Source organism: Rhinolophus ferrumequinum, chromosome 20 (genome assembly GCF_004115265.2).
Source record: "Rhinolophus ferrumequinum isolate MPI-CBG mRhiFer1 chromosome 20, mRhiFer1_v1.p, whole genome shotgun sequence".
Taxonomy (NCBI): Eukaryota; Metazoa; Chordata; class Mammalia; order Chiroptera; family Rhinolophidae; genus Rhinolophus; species Rhinolophus ferrumequinum.
This window is the reverse complement of record NC_046303.1, coordinates 8,814,783-8,833,692: the sequence shown is the minus strand read 5'-3', so window position 1 is coordinate 8,833,692 and position 18,910 is coordinate 8,814,783. Positions and strand designations below refer to the sequence as shown.

At 41.4% G+C, this 18,910-nt stretch overlaps 1 protein-coding gene across 1 annotated transcript in view; it reads right to left on the bottom strand.

Moving 5' to 3' along the window:
- The window catches only part of TBX20 (T-box transcription factor 20), a 51,259-nt gene extending 33,557 nt beyond the window's left edge, over nt 1-17,702 (bottom strand). Inside the window, exons 1-5 of the mRNA XM_033088570.1 lie at nt 17,036-17,702; nt 13,514-13,769; nt 12,512-12,676; nt 8,538-8,646; nt 4,783-4,941 (exon numbers count right to left, since the gene is read on the bottom strand). Of these exons, the coding sequence (XP_032944461.1) occupies nt 4,783-4,941; nt 8,538-8,646; nt 12,512-12,676; nt 13,514-13,769; nt 17,036-17,162 (816 nt within the window). The 5' untranslated portion in view covers nt 17,163-17,702. The remainder of the gene's footprint in view (nt 1-4,782; nt 4,942-8,537; nt 8,647-12,511; nt 12,677-13,513; nt 13,770-17,035) is intronic.
- Nucleotides 17,703-18,910: the final 1,208 nt, after the last annotated feature.

The window sequence follows — 18,910 nt, the reverse complement described above, 5'->3', positions numbered from 1 at the left end:
GCTTGTAACACTGTTGAACAGTATCACTCGTGTCCAAGGTAATACTAAAAGAAGAATCCAAACATAGTCAACCACCAAATAATTCGTAGAGAATGTTGTATAAGGCAAACCACCAGTATGGCTTATAGTTCAAAAGCAAATTTTAAAAGCAGCAATGTTAAAAAATAAATAAATAAATAAATAAATAAATAAATAAATAAATAAATAAAAGCAGCAATGTTTTTCATTTCATGAGAGAAAAGCATTAACAAGGACAGCAATATGTACTTAAATTCTGTAGTTTAGTGTGTACCTACATATATGCAAATGACTAACTAATTCCAGCCAAAATATACCAAGTTGTTCATGTGTTGTCTTAATAATATAGAACATAATGCATGTCCTCACCAAAAAAACTCACTCTTTGAACATCTCCTTTATCTATAAATAAATGTATGCATAACCGGAGGGCAGATTTTTGACACTGCCAGTTGCACCAAAGAGAAGGTGCACTTTATTCCACTTTAACATCACTGGTCTCTGAATATAGCTGGCGTTCCCAGCCACAAGGTGAAATTGGCCCTCAGAGACCATTTCTCCAATTATCAGGGAAAGATCTGTCCAAAGGCATTTAAAAATGAAACCTGACCTACACTTCAACTCTACATCAGTGGACCGCCTGCTCAAAAACAATGTATGACCTTTAAATCTTAAATTATAAAACAGTTTGTTGAAAGTGTAATGTATTTAGCTTTTATCTAATAATGTAGACAAATGCGATCATTTCCTTGCCAAAACCAGAGGGAAAAAATAGCAAAAAAGTCCCATTTTCATTACTTATAAATAGAAGTACCAGCCACAATAAATGAGAAGCTTTTTCACAAATCCTATTGGAAACTTTGATTTGGCTTTTACTAGATATAAAAATAGCAGTCCTATCTAAAGTTTCAGAGATATGAAGGTGATCCTGAATGTGACTTTTAGATTTTCTTCCCCTCTTCTCTCTGTTCTTTGTGCATAGAAAAATTCTAAGACTTATATTATACTTAATACATACTTAATTTATTTCCTATATATTTATTCTATTATATGTTTACTATAGGAAAGTCAGTACCCAAACACGGTATAATAATGAAAAAGCAGTAAATGTGGGGAAGCCAAGAAAGAATCAAAGATAACTTTAGGAAATTGTGTAAGACTAATAAAAATACTAAACCCCCAAATGGATTTATTCACCTTACATGTTTATTGAACATGAATTTTGATTAGTCTTATGAAGTTTATAAACCATTTCAAAACTGGCTTATTTGTATACCAAATCAAATCATTGACTATTAGTTGAATTTAACATTGGCATTGTGCTAGGGATAACAGTTTTAAAGATGGATCTAGAGAAATAAACTGATTATTTTAATATGGCAACATTTTCTAATTCGGTTCCCAAACCTTGACACTGTCAGTGGTAAATTCCTTGGCACTGTGATCTAGCATCACGCCACCAAAAAGAAGGAATTAAGACCCAGAGGATGACTCTGTCACTCACCAGTTTTGTGACTTTGGACAAGTGTATTAACAACGCTGAACCTGTTTCTTCATCTGCAAAATGGGGCTTATGGGGCCTTCTTCAGGGGTTTAGTGTCAGAATTAAATGAGATATTGAGAAAAAATGTAGAGAGATTTTTCCAAATTAAAAGTAATAAATCCAAGCTATGAACTTTTCCCTGTCTAGTTAAGACGGGGAAAAATAGTTATAAAAGATATTTGTTGGTCCATCCTGAAAATTTTTAAATGAACTGAATTTTAGGTGATATTAAGGAACAATTCTTATTCATTTTCTTAGCTATGACAAAGACATTGTGGTTACAAAAATAATATTCTTATTGTCAGTATATACTTGAAGACGTATTTACAGGTATATGCAACTTAGTTTCCAATGATTAAGGGAAGGGGGAAAGTATGGATACACACAAAGATAGAGAAATAGGGTAGGGGAGGTAAAGCAAATATGTCAAAATGTTAATTTTTGAATCTGGATGGAGAGTACATGGGATTCATTTTATCATTTGTTTAACTTTTACATATTTGAAAATTTTCTAAATAAAAAGTTGAGTGGGGAAAAGAGACTTAATTGAGATAACGTCATGAAAACATATGGTTCCTATTAGATGCAGCTAGTGCTCACAGATACTCTGACCGCCACTTCAGGTCGATCCACGAACCACGCATTGCACTGGTTTTCCTGCAGTGTGAACAGCTCCTTGCACACAGCAGGTGAGCAGTGAGCACTTGTTGAAAAGAAAAAAAATGAATATAAATTGTTGAAATCCTCTAAAAAGGATGTCTCAGAGTCCATCAGGGTCACATGTTGAGAGGAAACCAGGTACCTAAAGCTTAGAGGTTATGGACACTGACTTTTGAAACCAACCATGCAGATTCAAATCTTGATGGGAGCAGCAGGGTCACCTTGGATGAGTGTGTTAACTCTAATTTTCCCAGCTGTGAAATGTGACATAAAAATACTGTTGTTTCTATCATACAATATCATTGTGAAGATTAAATAAGACAATGCACTTTACATGGTGCCTTGAACACAGTATGCACCCAAATATTAGCTATTATTATAATTACATAGATAATAACCTCCTATTTCAGTGTACCATGACATGGGAGGTCCTGCCAATCTTTATTCAGGATTGCTCCTTCACCTATTAAACCAAATCAAAGGCATTATACTTAGAAACTTCCTTTAATGTTGTTCTATCTGTAATGTTCACTAAAAACACCAATTTAGCTATTCTTGCTTTGGTTCTCTTTATAGAGAATTCTGATAACAGCAATGAAATTTCCACATGACAAGTTTTTATTTTAGTCTTAAACATCGACAGGGTTTCTTATATTAGTATAAATGTAATGTTTTATAATGTAAGAGCTACAAATTCAATTCACGTAAAATGAATTGAATGTCAGGAATCTTTTCCGAATCTACGATTTATTCACCCTACATGTTTATTGAACATGAATTTTGATTAGTCTTATGAGGTTTATAAACCATTTCAAAACTGGCTTATTTGTATACCAAATCAAATCGTTGACTATTAGTTGAATTTAACATTGGCACTGTGCTAGGGATTATGGTTTTAAAAATGGATCTGCATTTCCTGTGTCCTCAAGTAAATGAAAAATGGGATTTTTGGTGTGAATGTTCCAGATTCTCAGAGAAACAGCATTAGTGTTTTAGGCCTTTGTGGGCTTCAATCTATACTCAGATTTTTTTAGCGTGGGCGTTCTCTGAATGTTTCCACTCTTGTGTTGTTCTCTTGGAGATAATTCAAACGTTATAATACTTTGTTTTTGTATTTAAGATGATTAGTATGATAACACTTTTGCATTCATGTGTCTCATTAAAAAATATGTCACTAACATTTTAAAATCCCAATGGTGACAGATCCTCTTTGGACATTCCAGAGACAGCCGAATATTAACCACATGCCTTATTTATAGAGCACCTTACGGTTTCCAAAGGCATCTCATTTGATCCTCACAGGAATTCCCTAAGATGGTCCGGGCAGTTCTTAGCCCCAGTTTACAGGTAGGGAAAATGGCAGGCACAGTGGTGAAGTGAAATATACTCAAATCATATAAAAATTATAGGTGCTTACACCTTACAAACACACAGCCACTCCAGCCCATTGCCCGCATCCCTTCTCGGGGCTCTGGCTTCTTTATTTGTATAGGGCTACCTGGGATTTCAGCTTCATCTTGTTGCTTTTCCTGGGACCCAACACCCAATCTCCTCCAGTTGTCCATCTCACTCTGGACCCTGAGCCATCTATCAGGCAGCACCTAAGAATTATTCACTCAGAACCCAAAATACAACATCAAGACAAGAGCACAGCAATACCTCTGGCTACTCATAACTAATCAAATAAACGCAAGATACAAAGACCTAGAGAGGGTGTGAATTTGTCAAGTCAACCGACAATGCGAGTTCCTTTTATTGACACATATCAAAAGGAATTCTACTTCTGGTCCTTCCTGACTGTGGAAGAGGTACTTATCCTCTCTTAGCTTTAGCTTCCTCACTATAGAATGTAACTATTGTCCCCAGTCTGACCATGAAAGAAGAAAATACATGGGGAAGCACCTAACAGTCTCCTTTGTAAGACTTTGATAAACATTGATCTGAAGTAAACCTTACGGATGAAGAAATACATAAATTTTAAACATGATGTACAACAGAAAGTAGAAAATATATAACTCAATATTATAAATTAGATACCTTGATGTTAATGAAATACACACTGCTGACATACTAGACATGTAAAATCATTCTACTAGAATTATCATACCCTAAATTACAGTTAAATAAGTTTCACAAAATATCTATGGTGTCAGTAGTTTGGGCAGTTGGCTAGAATATGTGTGCAAATTTTGCAGAAAAACTGAACTAAATTTTATGGATCAATGAGTGTATGGTTACGTACATTATGAGGAGCTAACAGGAAGAGGAAAAGGAAGCAGGTCATTTTCTTGAGAAGAAAATTTGAGAAGCCAGATAGGGGCAGGTTTCGGTAGGAGAGTAGGCTGTGAACAACCCGGAGTATGAAGGTTCTAGAAAAGATAGTGTAATACAGACCTTCATAACCTTGAGCCATAGTCACTCAACACATGTACAGGACCTGGGTCTCTCTCCAAAGTGAGCTTTTCTTGTAAGTACTGAGACAGTCCTTCAATCCAAGAAAATGAAAGAACCTTCTAAATCCTTATCTGATTTCAGAAACAAATTGTGAACAGTACACTTACCAGCTGATTCTGATAGGCAGTGACTGCTGTAAAAACTGTCTCTGGGAAGATGAACGTTCTGAACTCTTCAGACTTCAGATTGAGCAATGAGGCCGTGTGGTCTTTCTTCTTAATGATATGCACTCGTGGCTGGTACTTATGCATTGAGTTCAATATTATCTACAACAACAAAATGCGGAGCACTGAATTTTAAGTATTTATATTGCTAAACAGGCCAAAGTACAATGAAGCAAAGAAAGAACCATAAAATCTACAGCTTCCAATTCAGTTTCAAGACTGGGATCTAAGCTTTTCATGCTTAAAGCAAATCATTTGCACAAGAGACTGCAGACTCATCCTTGTGAAGCACGTTTTACCAAAACGCCTGCAAATCATACGGCTATTTCAAGTATCCTTTCTAACGTGCTGGGGGAAAGTCATCCGGAGGATAAGTTTGTTTGTTTGTTTGTTTGTTTTTGTTTAAAACAAGTCTTTAAAACATTTTTTGTTTATTAGTCTGATTAGACCAAAGGATGTATGTTTAAATTTTCTAAAGTAAGCAATTATATATTGTAGGGGGACAGATTGTTATTTACGGTAGGCTAAAACAATTTAGAAAGGCAGGCTTAGTAAGAATCGTGAATCTGCTACTTTCTAGCTCTTTTAATCTTGGGGCGAGTGACGCAAACACAGTATTAACCTCAAAAGGCAGTAGTGAGGATTAGATGATGTAACACTTGCCAATCACACAGCAAATAGGAAGCGCTCGGCAAACCTGAGCTGCGCTATTGTTGCTGCTTTGACAGCTTCGCTGACTCCTGACTTCCATTTGGAAACTAAACATGAATGACAGTGAAGGCCACCTTCCATTCTGTAGCTAATAAAAGTTACCTAATACTTAGAAATCAGAAGCATACCCTGGTTGCCAAGGGTACCTTTTCATGTATCTTTTAAATGAAATAGAATAATTTGCCATTATGAAATCTGAGCAACTAAATTCACTTTCAGATATAAAGTGTTTTCCACCTCTTCTCCCGTTGCCTCCCAGACAGCTACCTAACTCTGCACCATTGGGTGTGTCTTTTTTGGGATAACAGGGCTCCCATTGTATGCCCCTAGCAGAGAGCCTGGCTCTCGGGGGAGGCGTTTTATAAACACTGTGGCAGGACCAGGTTCAATTGCACGTAGCGTTGAACTGAAAACGAATGGTTCCCTTGGCTAACATGGGTGAGGTGGATGAGTGTTCCTGCTGGTTGACTTTAGCAGCGTCCAATACCAGTCACTGTGCAATAATTGATACAGAATCGATCTCTCTCTGTGCTGAGATGTAAGCAAGTTAAAGTTACAGACCATTAACCAGCACTGAATTCTGTACATGCCATCTTTTTATGATCCCAAATCTGAACAGGAATAATAAACAATGAGAGCTTCAAATGAATTGAAATAAACTTTTTAAAAAGTCATCTCTTTGTATAACGTGTGTATTCTAAGGAGTTCAAGATATCTATGCTCAATTTTAAAATCGGAATAAACTTGAAGTGACAAAAGCAAACATTTGCCTCCTAATACTGATATAAGAAAAAATTTAAGCATTCGTTTATATGTGTTACTAAGAAGACAGAAAGAATTTTCAAATCGCTCACACACACACAAATGGGAAAAGCCCTAAGCTTTAAATAAGGTCCCCTCTCCCCTACTTACACAGCCCATGGTCAATTTCCTTTGGGAAACGGTGCAGGACAGACCCAGACCCCAGAATGAATATCAGACCACAGGGCTCCTTGACTCTGCTCAAGCCATGATGGCACTAAGAAAGACTAATAGAAATGTGGACTCTGCTTCTTCGAAGAAATAAATTCCTAGAAGTAAGAACTTTTCCTGTTACGACACTAAAAATGCATCAGTAAGAGGGGCTTCTTCAGTACTAATTCAGAGAACTTGGCTAAATAACATAGGATCTAAAAATCTTTCCTTGCAGTTTTCAGAACACACTATTTCTGGTGACAAAGGGTTTATATTAAATCATAAAGCTAAAATGGATATTAACAAACATCTAAAACTAAACAATTTGTCAAAGTCTAATCTTCGCATAATCAGATTCGAAACCAAGAGCTCCTGAAATACAGCCTGGTGCTATTCCTACCCATGACGCTGGTGCTAAAAGGAAAACATATCAAATTCTGGACAGCTGACGGCAGAATGAACTCTCAAGTCTTTCTGGAAAGAGACAATTCTTCTAAAAGCTTTACACATGGAAAATACCAGAACCATTATAAAACACTTCATTTCTCCCTGCAAAGATTTCAGTAGAGCCCAAGAATTTTTATATAAATGACATTTAGAATGATCATTGACCTACAGAAAACGTCTCTCAGACACTTCATAAAATTTTAACCTAAAAAAAAATTTGTCAACGGTAACTGTTTTTTTACTTTAAAAAAAAGGACAATTATGCCAACCTCCTTAGACATAAAGGTCAGTTATCTTTTCCAATACATAAAATAACAGAAACCTGTTAACCTACTTTGAACATCTCAATGGTGCCACCAGCAGAGTCATGAGTTAACCTGGTTACTCTGACTTGGTCGTGATAAACAAGGTCGCTTGTGGGTAAATGGATGACAGCAATGCCTGAAGTGATTTATTTGGTTTCGGGTTCAATCCAACCATTTGAAACCATCTCTAGAACGCTCTAATTTATCATCTACTTATAAACATCTTTTTTGAAAGGAGTTTTGAAACTCTTCTAAATTGCATAGATATAATAAAAATGAAAACCTTACGTAAAACAGAGCCTTAATAAAGGGGATGAGAGAGAATAATTATATCAGAATTTCTAAGCCAAGGAAAGCAACCATAAAAAGACCAACATGCTTTCTGGAAAACCAAACCAAAGCAAAAAAAAATAAATAAAATAACCAAAAAAAAACACAACAACAGTATTCTCCTCATCAAAAAGAAGTATGCAAGTCTGTCTAAGGTTTTCTTAGCATAAAATCTAAAACAGAATTTGTATGCAAATCTTTATTTATTTAAGAGCATGGAATGACATCACAGATAGTTCCTTAAAAAGCACTCTTATCAAATGTGCAAAGGCTTGCGGCAGTGGCTATTTGTTCCAGTAACTATTTGATAAGAGCTCAGAATTCCAGTTTCTCTTTTTTCCACATTTTGATAAACTCCTTATGGACACAAAATCAAATTGCTTTGTTTTTAATTGCAAGACCTCTCTGTACTTTAGTATTCATAAGATCCTCTACAAAGGGGATGTGTAATGCGTAAACAGCACTGCCCCAGATTTATTTGGACATAAAACCCCCTCATTTTACATTCATTGCATCTCACTCTTTGCATAGAACACACTTTGGAAAAACCCCACAGCAGGTCTCAGCCCCATTCCCTGCTGTGATGTCTGATATACTACTGACAGACTTTAGGTGTTTAACCCCAAACAGAGTACAGTAGTAACCCACAAAATGCACATTCCCTTTGTTTAGTGAGTGCAGGTGGGAAAGCAGTTGCTGAAGTCTTAGGAAATCCATGATACTGAAGGTCCCCAGCCCTCTTGCACAGAAATGACACACAGCATCTCTGTAAATGGCCTCTTGACCATAGCAGCCAAGGTTCCCTGTGGAATACATGCAAGTTCTCATAGAATGATACCCATTAGAGGGTAGGGGGGAGCAGAGGGGAGGAGGAAGAAGCTTAGAGGAAGTTGTGTGTGACTTCTCAGTTCCACCTCAGGGACTCCAGGTAGCCCAAGGCACTGTACTTACATGGCCATGTTGATCTAGTTCATTGTTGGTGAGTTTCACCTTTTCAAAAGACACCATCTGTTTGAGTAGCTGCTCGCCAGTAAAAGGAGAGTCTGGATGCACATACAGCCTAAGAAAATTATGACAGATTATACTGAGACATTGTTTTAAAATCTGTTCTCTGGGGGCTATAAAATATTCTGATTTTAAAGGAACACAAAAACCTTATATAAATAGTGAATTTTAGGTCCCCCATGTAATGTGAAATTTAATAATATGGCAATACCAAAATAATTTCAAAAACATGGAAACGTGTTCGTCGTGTACCAATGACCTAAAAGGGGTAATGTTGAACAAATTTTCTATTATCTGCTGAGCTAGCCATTTTTTAAAGGTGGGATAGTTTTCTATCCAATAGACTACTGGGCCACTTCTGCCAAATATAAAACCTTGTTATACGTATTTTCAAAAGGAAGACTAAGTTATACTAATTGCATAATGAGTTCCTAGGATAAACACTGCTAAAAAGCAATGAAGACAGAGAATTTAAAAGAGGAAACAATTCTTAAAAATCCATTAATTTAAACTTGAAGGTGACTGAGTTTAAAGTTTGTGTATTTATAAATACAAGACAGAGTAATTTTAGTACAGCGACCGGGGATCTTTTAATAGTACCCAGATTATAATCTGTTGCTCTTCCCAGTATCTTAAACACTATTCCTTTTGTCATCATCAAGATAATTGCTCACTAAATGAGAGTGAAAACAAGTTGGGTACGCTTCAAATTATTCAATGTACTCATCTGTAAACGGCCTAAGCAAAAATAAAAAAGCTATGATGGGGGAAATATGTATTTATCGAGCACCTGTCATCTATTGATCAGCTGCTATGTGCAAGGCAATCTTTTACTCGCAGTTAAATGCAGGCCATTTGTTCTACCTGCGAGTATCAGACTAAATACAATTCTTTATAAATCCCAATCCTCGTATCCACTTGACACGAGCTTCACTGAAGTCAGGGGAGATTACAGAACCAACAAGAGGGGCAAGAAATATCCTTGATTCATCAGTTGACAATATTTGTCAATTTCAATGACAAATTCCTATATCCATGCAACAGGTTACTTATATGTAAATTTCGTATAGGATCCGTATAACTATAATTAAACATAAATATCATGATTGGGGCAAAGGCAAGGAAAAACCATCACAAAACCTTTCCTTGCAATATGCATGTAAAGAACAAGAAGTCTGTGCCATGGGCTGTCACACTAAGACTAGAAGAATTGGGTGCACATGCTGAATCAAAGCCCACCAGAAATAAAGCACAACAAACTTAAGAGTCTTACTGGGCCCATGCAAAACCTTAAAAGGCTTTAGGTGTTTGCCTGTTTGTTGATTCTTTTTCTTTTTCTTTTTAAGGAGGAATGCTTCAAATTGCCTTTCAATTGAAGTATTTTTTGATGACACAACCAAAAGAGTTTATCAAGCGTCACTCCTCCAAGGCTATAACTTTATATGTACAGTTGTTTTAAGGATCAGCACCACATCCTACCCACCCTGCCAAACAACGGTTCAGAAATATTTAAAGTCCTAGGAGCTAATGAAATGTTCTCCCTTTAAGTAGCAATTCACCACATGTAATCACGTTAATAAAGATTAACTTACTTAAATGTCCATTAGTTTAAAGAAAAGGAAATGTCCTCTATGAAAACATAGCAATATTTTAGATCACGTACAATGTCTTGCCATTATTATGATCAAATGATATTGTCAAGCATTACTGCTTCTAATTAGGAACGACTGGCTGATGAAGTTCAGTCTGAAATACAACACTTCAAAGAACTAGAACCACAAGGAATTTCCACCATCAGCACAAAAATGATCACCTACCCAGTTCCTCACCTTTCTTTTATGGAGCTAGAAAATGTAGCACTATTTCTTCTTAATAATAATAAGGAATAGTTGCTTCAATTATCTAGAATATTTTTATCCCGTAATGCACTAAACATTTTTATCTAATATGAATAGAAATAAGCTGAACTAGGATGAATGGAGAAGCATAGAGGAAGCCCCTCCTCCCTCAAGGCCCCTGGGACTTAAAATTCCAGCAATAGCTTAAACATGCTTTAGTTAAGATAGCGTATTGGGACGTGCTTTCTTTCTCCAACCAGAACGTATCAGTAACATAAACAAGGCATGTCATATTCCGAGAGTCCTGCTGGCCGGCACCAGTTCCCCATACGTTCAGATAGCGATTAACTTCTTAGAGCAAAGATTTAGACAGAAAGAAAAAAAGGGTTTGTTTGTAAAAATGGTTAGGAATCTGCTGAAAATCTGTCTCTCCCTCCGTCTTTCCCTCCCTTTCTGTCTCTAAAAAGCTCCAAAGTGATTCAGCTATTTAATAGTAAATAGTAGAGAACACTAATTATATCCATTTTAATATCTATTGTAAACTGGTAAATCTTGTTCAATTAAAAAAAATGAGTAACAATTAAAATTTTTTTTTAGTCCTGACTGTTGTTTAATATGTTTTAAATATACTGACTTGGAAGGGTTGGGAAGATGTCCTTCCTAATCTCTTGTGGGAATGGAAAACCCGGAGAGGCTTCTTTTCATCTCTTCTCTAGTGTATCTACCACACTGTAAGCGGGATAATGTTAGCGGGAACACTAATGAAGCTTAATATTCCACCTGAACTGTATGTGTCAACAGTCTATGTTGTTCTGTGCCTTTACTGAGACTCCAGACCAGATACTCACAAAGAACCAAAATTCAAAGTTCCTAAATCTGTATATTTAAATAAATTCTTGGCTCTGATATGAACTTTCAATCAATTCCAAAACTTAGATACCAGGTAGTCATAGAACAAAAGCTACCAGGCTTGGTTTTAGAACCCTAAATGTAAAGCCAGCTAATACCCTTTTTTTTTTTTTTGGATTAAAGTATGCAGTTAAGTTCCTGTAAGTTCAACTATTACTATTCACATAGGCAAATACATGTTCTTTTTTCTTCCAGAATGCTCAGTTGGGCAAAGCAGCAACAATAAAGGTTTAACATCTGATATTTAAACAGGGTTCTCAGGAAAAACATTATTACCAGTGAATAGCCCAAAGATAAACATATATGATCCCTAATATACTACTTGAGTAATGTTTCATGTAAAAGAATGTTAACCTGGTGTAGAATTACGTTCAGCCACTAAACTTATGCAGAGGGGAAAAAATAGTTTGCTTTTCTTAAAAATCTCTGAGCCCTTTACTGGTCAAAAACAACCACGTTTTCCCAAAACTGATATGTACCGTGTTTCCCCGAAAATAAGACCCAGCCAGACCATCAGCTCTAATGCATCTTTTGGAGCAAAAATTAATATAAGACCCGGTCTTATTTTAATACAATATAAGACCCTTATATTAAAATAAGACCGGGTCTTATATAATAATATAAGACCGAGTCTTACATTAATCTTTGCTCCAAAAGGCGCATTAGAGCTGATGATCCAGCTAGGTCTTATTTTTGAGGAAACACGGTATTATGTGCAGATATAAGTACATTGCTAACAAATATTTATTATAAGCAACCACCTTACTAAAATGCACTCTTCTAAAAAGGATTTTAAGGCAACCACTTCATCAGTAGGTTTATTCAGTCAGGTGTTAAGGAGCCTCCTAGAAATGACAGATGTCATATGAAATGGGTCCAGATTTCTAACGAATATTCCAGGTGAAATGTAAGAAACACTTTGAAATGAAATATGAGGAAAGATAAAATTAAAGACGATGCCCTGTGCATGCACAAACTCTGCCTTTCTCAGAGACTAGCTCATGTTTTGTTTAGTCAATCCTGGAGTGTCCCGGCTTGGAAAGCTCTGCTAGGAGATCGCCCATCCTTAAGAAAAAACAGACCTTCTTAACATTCAAAGCACCAGGGCAGGACACATTCTGTCAGCAGAGTTAATACGCATTTTGCTCAGGGGAAAAATCTGGAGGCACAAACCTGGCTGGCAGCGGTGGGTCCGCCTTGCCAGCCACCAGCCAGGAGGACCGGTGGTAGGCATAGCGGTACCTCTTGTTGTCCACGGGGACGATGTCCATCAGGACTATGTACTTGGCCTCCGGATCCACGCCCGAAAATGACACTCGGATGGTAGGAAACATCCTCCTGGCACAAGGAGACAAAGAGAATCGGCAGGAGCTCACACTGCCTGAGGAGCTGACCCGATTACCAAGCCCGTTAGGCTCCTGTCCAGGGGTCTCCGGAGCAGACCAAGTCGCGCAACTGCCTCGGATTGCTGGGAGAAAACTGGCTCCGGTCATCGACAGCGAGAGCCAGGTTCTTGGTGTGGGTTTCGGGGGCTCTGGGGCTATTTCCCAGAGTCCTGAGAGCGGGAGCGACCAGGCGCCGAGGGCCAGCGACCTCCGGAGCCTTTGCCCCAGGCCCGGGAGCGCACGCACCCGTGGCTTCCTGCCTGCCCAGCTGCGGCGCTAAAGGGCCCCTGCGCCAGAGCTCCAGCCTAACTCAGAATGTGGTCGTTTCGAATTTCATGCTTCCGTCCAGGTTTTAGTTTTAGTTTTAATGGGAACTGGCTGCTTCTACAAACTGAGGCCGATAAAAAAAAAAAAAAAAAAAAAGCCACCTGCCTCCCTGGAAGACCAGCCACCAACCCCACACCCTGGGCTGGAGTTTCCCTGCCCTCCAGATGCCGACCCAGCACCCCCCAGCCCTCTCGGGCTGCAGGGGACAAAGATCCCAGGACCCTGTGCCCTTGTCATCAAGGCCGGGGTGGGGCTTCCCACGGCCAGCTCTTGAGACAGCTAACGCCTGGACGTCTCTGAGCAGCTCTTTCCAAAGGCCACCCCGTGGATAGAAGCCCTCCTTGAGCGAAGCTTCCTCTGTGCTCAAGACCAGCGGGGATTCACCCAACTCCTGGAAACGCCTTCAGCCGCTCAGGGCGGCCATTCCCACGTCCCCATTCCTCACCGGCCAAGACCCCACTACCTGCCAGACTTGGTGATGATCATCTCCGTGCCCAGCTCGTGGAATTTGTCCCAGAGCTCCTTGGTCTCCAGGCTGCAGGCGATTTTGGCCATTTCCTCGCTGGGAATGATGGGGGTGGTAGGGATCAGCGGCTCCGTGCACAGCGAGGAGGAGGCTGGGCTGCTGGAGCCTCCGCTGCCACCGAACTCCCCGTGAGCATCCAGGCTGGTCAGCTCGCCGAGGGGCTGGGTGCAGGATGACTTCTCCACAAATTGTTCTGCAAGAGAGTGGAGAATGACAGCTAATGCTGTCAAGCAAAGACACAGGGAGGGGAACAGCACCGCTGAAATAGGTACCTGGGTTTGACCTTGGAAAAGCTAAGCTCGGAAACTCCACGAAGGCAGCAAGAACCCATCACTGTATCAATCAAGCGTGATATTTCCGGGGAATGATGTGTCTATTGCTTGTTTACTGAACCAAATGGGTGAGTTCTACAACCATGGCTTCTGCCACCTTTACTGACACCCACTTTAGAGAATAAATATGTAAGGAGCGGATAAAGGGAAGGGTGGTGGTCATCATGGAGGCTAAAAAGCAAGTATCCCTATTGTTATCCCTGCCAAGTTCCAGACGTGGCAGCTTGTGGGACCTGGTGCCAGGCCTGCCTCTTTGACAACCAGGAGAGGCTTTTCTCCAGGGAGTGACAAGATTAGCACCCTCCCCACATCGAGAGGAACTTTCCCTTCCCTCCTGGAGCCCTCTCTCCATAAGAGAAAATGAAAAGTGGACGGGAGTGAGGAGGTGGTTAAAAAAAATTAATTCACTTAACTTCTTTGCCTGGCTCCCTGTTTCCTGGGCTTTAAGATGTTAGATTGGGGCATTTTTTACAATATCCCTCCCAGCCTGAGAGCTTATGAAAGACTCCAGCATTTAGTTTGCTAAATCACAGGAGTGTACTCCCTGGGCCATTTCTGGACAAAAAGGTCCTGGAAGTGAGGAAAACAAACGGAAACCCAGGCTAGCAGGAGTGTTGCAGTAGAAAGAAGGCTTTGCCATTCGCCAGGCAGGCTGGAACACCACTGCCTATGAACCAAACATTCTCCTCCACAGCTGATAAGGGCCTGGGACTACACCAGTCACTTTGATGGAATACAGGGGGAGTTTTGTAATTACCCCAATTATCTTGCATCCCTTAAAAAAGAAACTACTTGAACCTACAATGTGAAACTGATCTCCAAACACTATTCTAAGTGCCCTCAAGGAATTGAAACAAGTTCTAAATGTAGGTATGTACCTATACATGATGTATATATCATATAAAATGTTTTGCTTCCCGTATTTCTCCTTGACTTGGGGCAGGCAAGTAGGAAATAGAGAATTTTTATCTTTTCTTCTCTGACAATAATACTCCAACTCTGGGTAACATTTTAAATTAAGAATCATCAAATTAATTATCTTTGTATTTTCAAATTCCAAGAATGAGAACCATATGATGGCAAAAATCTTATTTTCTACTAATATTTTCAGAAGCACATTCACATAGTGTCTTAATAGGGAATTAACAAGTAGCCTTAGAAATTTTCTTATTTTTCTGACCATTGCAAAATGCTAACCCCTAAGCCCCAGGCTAACCAGTGGGTCAGGCTGGGAAGCGGAGGAAGAAGAAACTGATATAGAAATGCTCCAACACAAGTTATATGTCAATTATATCTTAATGTAAAAAAAGAAAGAAACGCTCTAGTGATCTGAAGCAGTTTTTCTAAACAGACTTAATGTGTTTAAGTGGGCAATCCTGAGACACTTTTGACCCCCACCCTACAGTTGTTTCAACATCTCACTAGGGTTTGAAGATACTACATTCTCTTTTAACAGAACCTTGAAGTGTTTTTCCTGCTGGAGTCCTTGGCTTATAGTCACTGACTGTGTGCTGTTGAACTGGCCCCTGAAAGGGCCAAGAATATGCCTCTGGTTCTTTCAGAAGCCTTGGGAGGGACAGTCATTTTACAGACCCTGTGTGTGAAGTAAGGGGGTAGGTGATTTTGTGAGCTGGGAAGGACTTTAGAATTTAGATAGAAGGTTTTTCCCCCCTAGGAAAAATAGACAAGGAAGCAACGCTGAAATGACAGTGAAGCTGAAGCTGGTATGTTTTCCAGTCTGCTGTCTGCACTTCTGTCAGGAATTTTAACCTGAAATCCCCTTTTCCTGCTAGCTACCAAACTATGGTGGGACCATCTATAAAGAATTCGGAAGCCCCCTAAACAGGAGTGGATAACGGGAAGTCCAGCAAACCTAACTTTGAAATCAGTTATGTTTTTTTTCTAAGCAGTTGGGTTTGTTTGATTAGTTGTTTCCATTTCTTTGGCAGGTTTAGATTTAGATGGGAGGGTGGGTGGAGGAAGGGAGTGAAAGCCTTGGAGGAAAGACTTTCTGACATTGTTTTCTGGAAACCTTCTGGTTTCTTTCCCCTTAAATCTGAGCTGCTACAGGGGTTTGAATTCGCTCTTCTCTCTCTGCCCAGGCCTCTTATTTTTGTTATCTAATGCTTCATCTTTCATATTGTTGTTGTTTTCAAATGAGATGTTAAAGTGTTGGGAAGGACAGGGAAGAGGAAGAAAAAAAATAGGAAGAGTTAAAAAGAAATATTATCTTCTTTGCGATTAGATGTTTTTCCCTGCTTTAGGGCTTCCAGATGATCAGGGTATGGAATAATTATTTCCCTGGAACCCAAGAGGTGATGATGAGAACACTTCTTTCACTCCCTACTGTAAAGGGACTTGGAGACCCATCTCCAGCAGTTTCTTTCCCACACAATTCATTTGTGATTAGTGGAACGTAATCCCTTTTCTCCCTTTACTCCCAGCCTGGTGTCTTCTATAAATGGTAAAGGTTGTTAAACAAACAGTATAGCTAAAAGTTGAGGAATTTGGGAAATGGTTACTGGCTCATGTTTTTGCCAACCTCTACTGAAAATGACCCCAGTTATAAAATGATGTCTTACTGACAAGTCTAGAGCGTCTGTGAAGAAAGCGGTTCATGCAGGAAGAGCTGGCTTAGTCTACCGCGAGGATTTTAAGGAATGGACCCTGTTTAGTGTATAAAGTCAGAGGGAAAACAAAATTAAACTAGTTTCTTGTGAAATCGTTTAGTCTGGTTTCAAATGCACAAGCAGGTGTTACACGCATTGTAAATCCTGTTGCGTCTTACAAGGGGTTTTATTAGTTATCCCTGAATGTTTTTATCCCTACAAAGTTACACACCCACACCCCACATGTCCTAGTTGACATGGGGATTCTAGACAAATAGGGAGAGCGCACATACAAGATGCGAAACCAGTTGTATTTAACAGACTGTGTCACTCCCGGCGAAAACTTGGGACTGAAACAATCTCCCATCCCCGACGTGTGGCCTATGGCCTGAGGGTCAGAAGCGCCGCGCATGAGCCGGGAAAGAAGGCCACCCTCATGAGCCTCCCGGAGCCAGGGGACAGACAGATGCGCAGCATCCCGCCTCTGCCCACTGCGGACAGTCAGTAGCCCGACTTACCCAGGGGTTTGATGGTATTCTCTGCGGCCTCCTTCTCCTTAGAACCGCCGCTGGACATGAGCGCGGCGATGGAGAAGGCGTTGGCCCGGGAGGAGAGCTGGGGCTTGGGCGACGCCGTGAACTCCATGGCCTCCAGTACGGGGTCCTGGCTAGGGACGGGGCCTGCCGAACTGCTGTCCAGCTTCCCCAAAGGAGACAAAGACCGAGACACAGCGCAAAGTTTCCGAGTGCAATCACTGCGCAGCCGGGGACTCCAGATGAGTCAGCCCCAATCTCCTAAGAGCTCCACACTGGCCTCTCCTTTCTCTCCCCCACCGCAAAGTCCTGGAGCCGCAGAGACTTCGAACTAGCCGGAGAGGGCGGGAGAAGACCAACCGCAGGCTCAACCGTGTGCGCAAGCACCGGGACGCCCGGCAGGACCACGGTCTGCGCTGCTGGAAGCTGGTGACGAGCATCAGCTGCGCAAAGACCAGAGGTCCCGCAGCACCCCCTCCGGTCCTTCCTCCCTTCCCCCGCTGGGGACAACCCAAGCTGCAGGATGTTGGGGACCGGCGGAGCGACACTGAGAAGGGGCGGACGCCAGGAAGCCTGAGCGCGGCAAGCCGCGGAAGACACTGCGCCTGGGAGCTTGTAGCCCTGCGCCTTAATTTGCTGGCGGCGGCGATCCTGGCGGCCGGCAGCCAGTCAGCGCCGTCCCACGTCACCGCTTCCTGATTCCGCCGCGGGGGGCGGGGCCGTTGGGCTGGGCTGGAAGGGCGCGCCCTGGGCGCAGCACCGCGTGGCCTCGCACCGCAGCGGCCCGCGAACTTGGCACAGGTTGGGGGAAAGAGGTGCCACCACAAGGCTGACGCAGCCGCTGCGGACGTCCTCCTCGTCGTCTTCCAGTCCCGGGGCGGGAGGGTGGTACGCGCTGTTGGGAGGGAGCATTTTGTCGCGACCTAAAACCGGGGATCCCGGGAGTGGCGACATGCGTGAACCTAGACCAAAGGAAGACATCGAGAGTTCTTGCTTCTTCCATTCTGTTTCTTAACTGATATTCAAACTTCCTAAAGAAAGTTGGGAGCGCTAAGTAGAGCGGAAAACGGCGCCGCAGAGCTGGTGCCATGGGCCAGATCCCATCCGCGGGGCTCCTAGTCCCCAGGGCTTGGTCCCAGTACTGGTTGGGCTCCAAATTCTGCTTGACAGTGGGGCTGAGAGGCGCTGCCCTGCAGAAGATACGCTAAAGGAGTGCAGCGAGCTTTTGGGAAAGTATGCTGCACTCGGAACCACGGTTTCTTCTGCGCGCCGGTGTGCCTCTCACCCGGGGCTCCTATTCCCGAGAGTGGCTCTGGAAAATAGAGCCTCGACCGACGGGAAAGCAAGGAGCGGACGCGGTGCCGGCGGCGCGGCAACCTGCAGGGACACGCAACGCGCAGTGGGAGAGTGCGAGCCTTACAGAGTCGGGGATTGGCGGACACGGAACCTTCTGCCTTCGCAGATTCTGCGGCGATCAGGACTTCCCACGGCCTTGTGGGGGTCGTCCTGTTGGCCTTGTTCTGCTTGAATAACTCAAATTCTCCGAATTCGCAGGGTAATCCGCTTCACTCGGAGCCGTGTAAACTCAGGCTGACACACACACTCAAGCTGTACATGTAAATATTTGCGCTCCTTTTCAGCCAGTCGGTCTGGTGATTAGGAGCCACTTGGTGGGTCTTAAAGAGAAAAAAAAGAAGAAAACAGCCCCCATTTTCCCACCAGCCTTTTACTCCCTTCACTGCACCCCCCTCCTGAAATAAACTTATGGGGAAAAAACTAAAAGTCAAAAGTTGAGAACATTTATGTAAGTAAAACGATGTTATCTGGGAAACTCATTATTTAAGACTGTCCTAGTTTCTA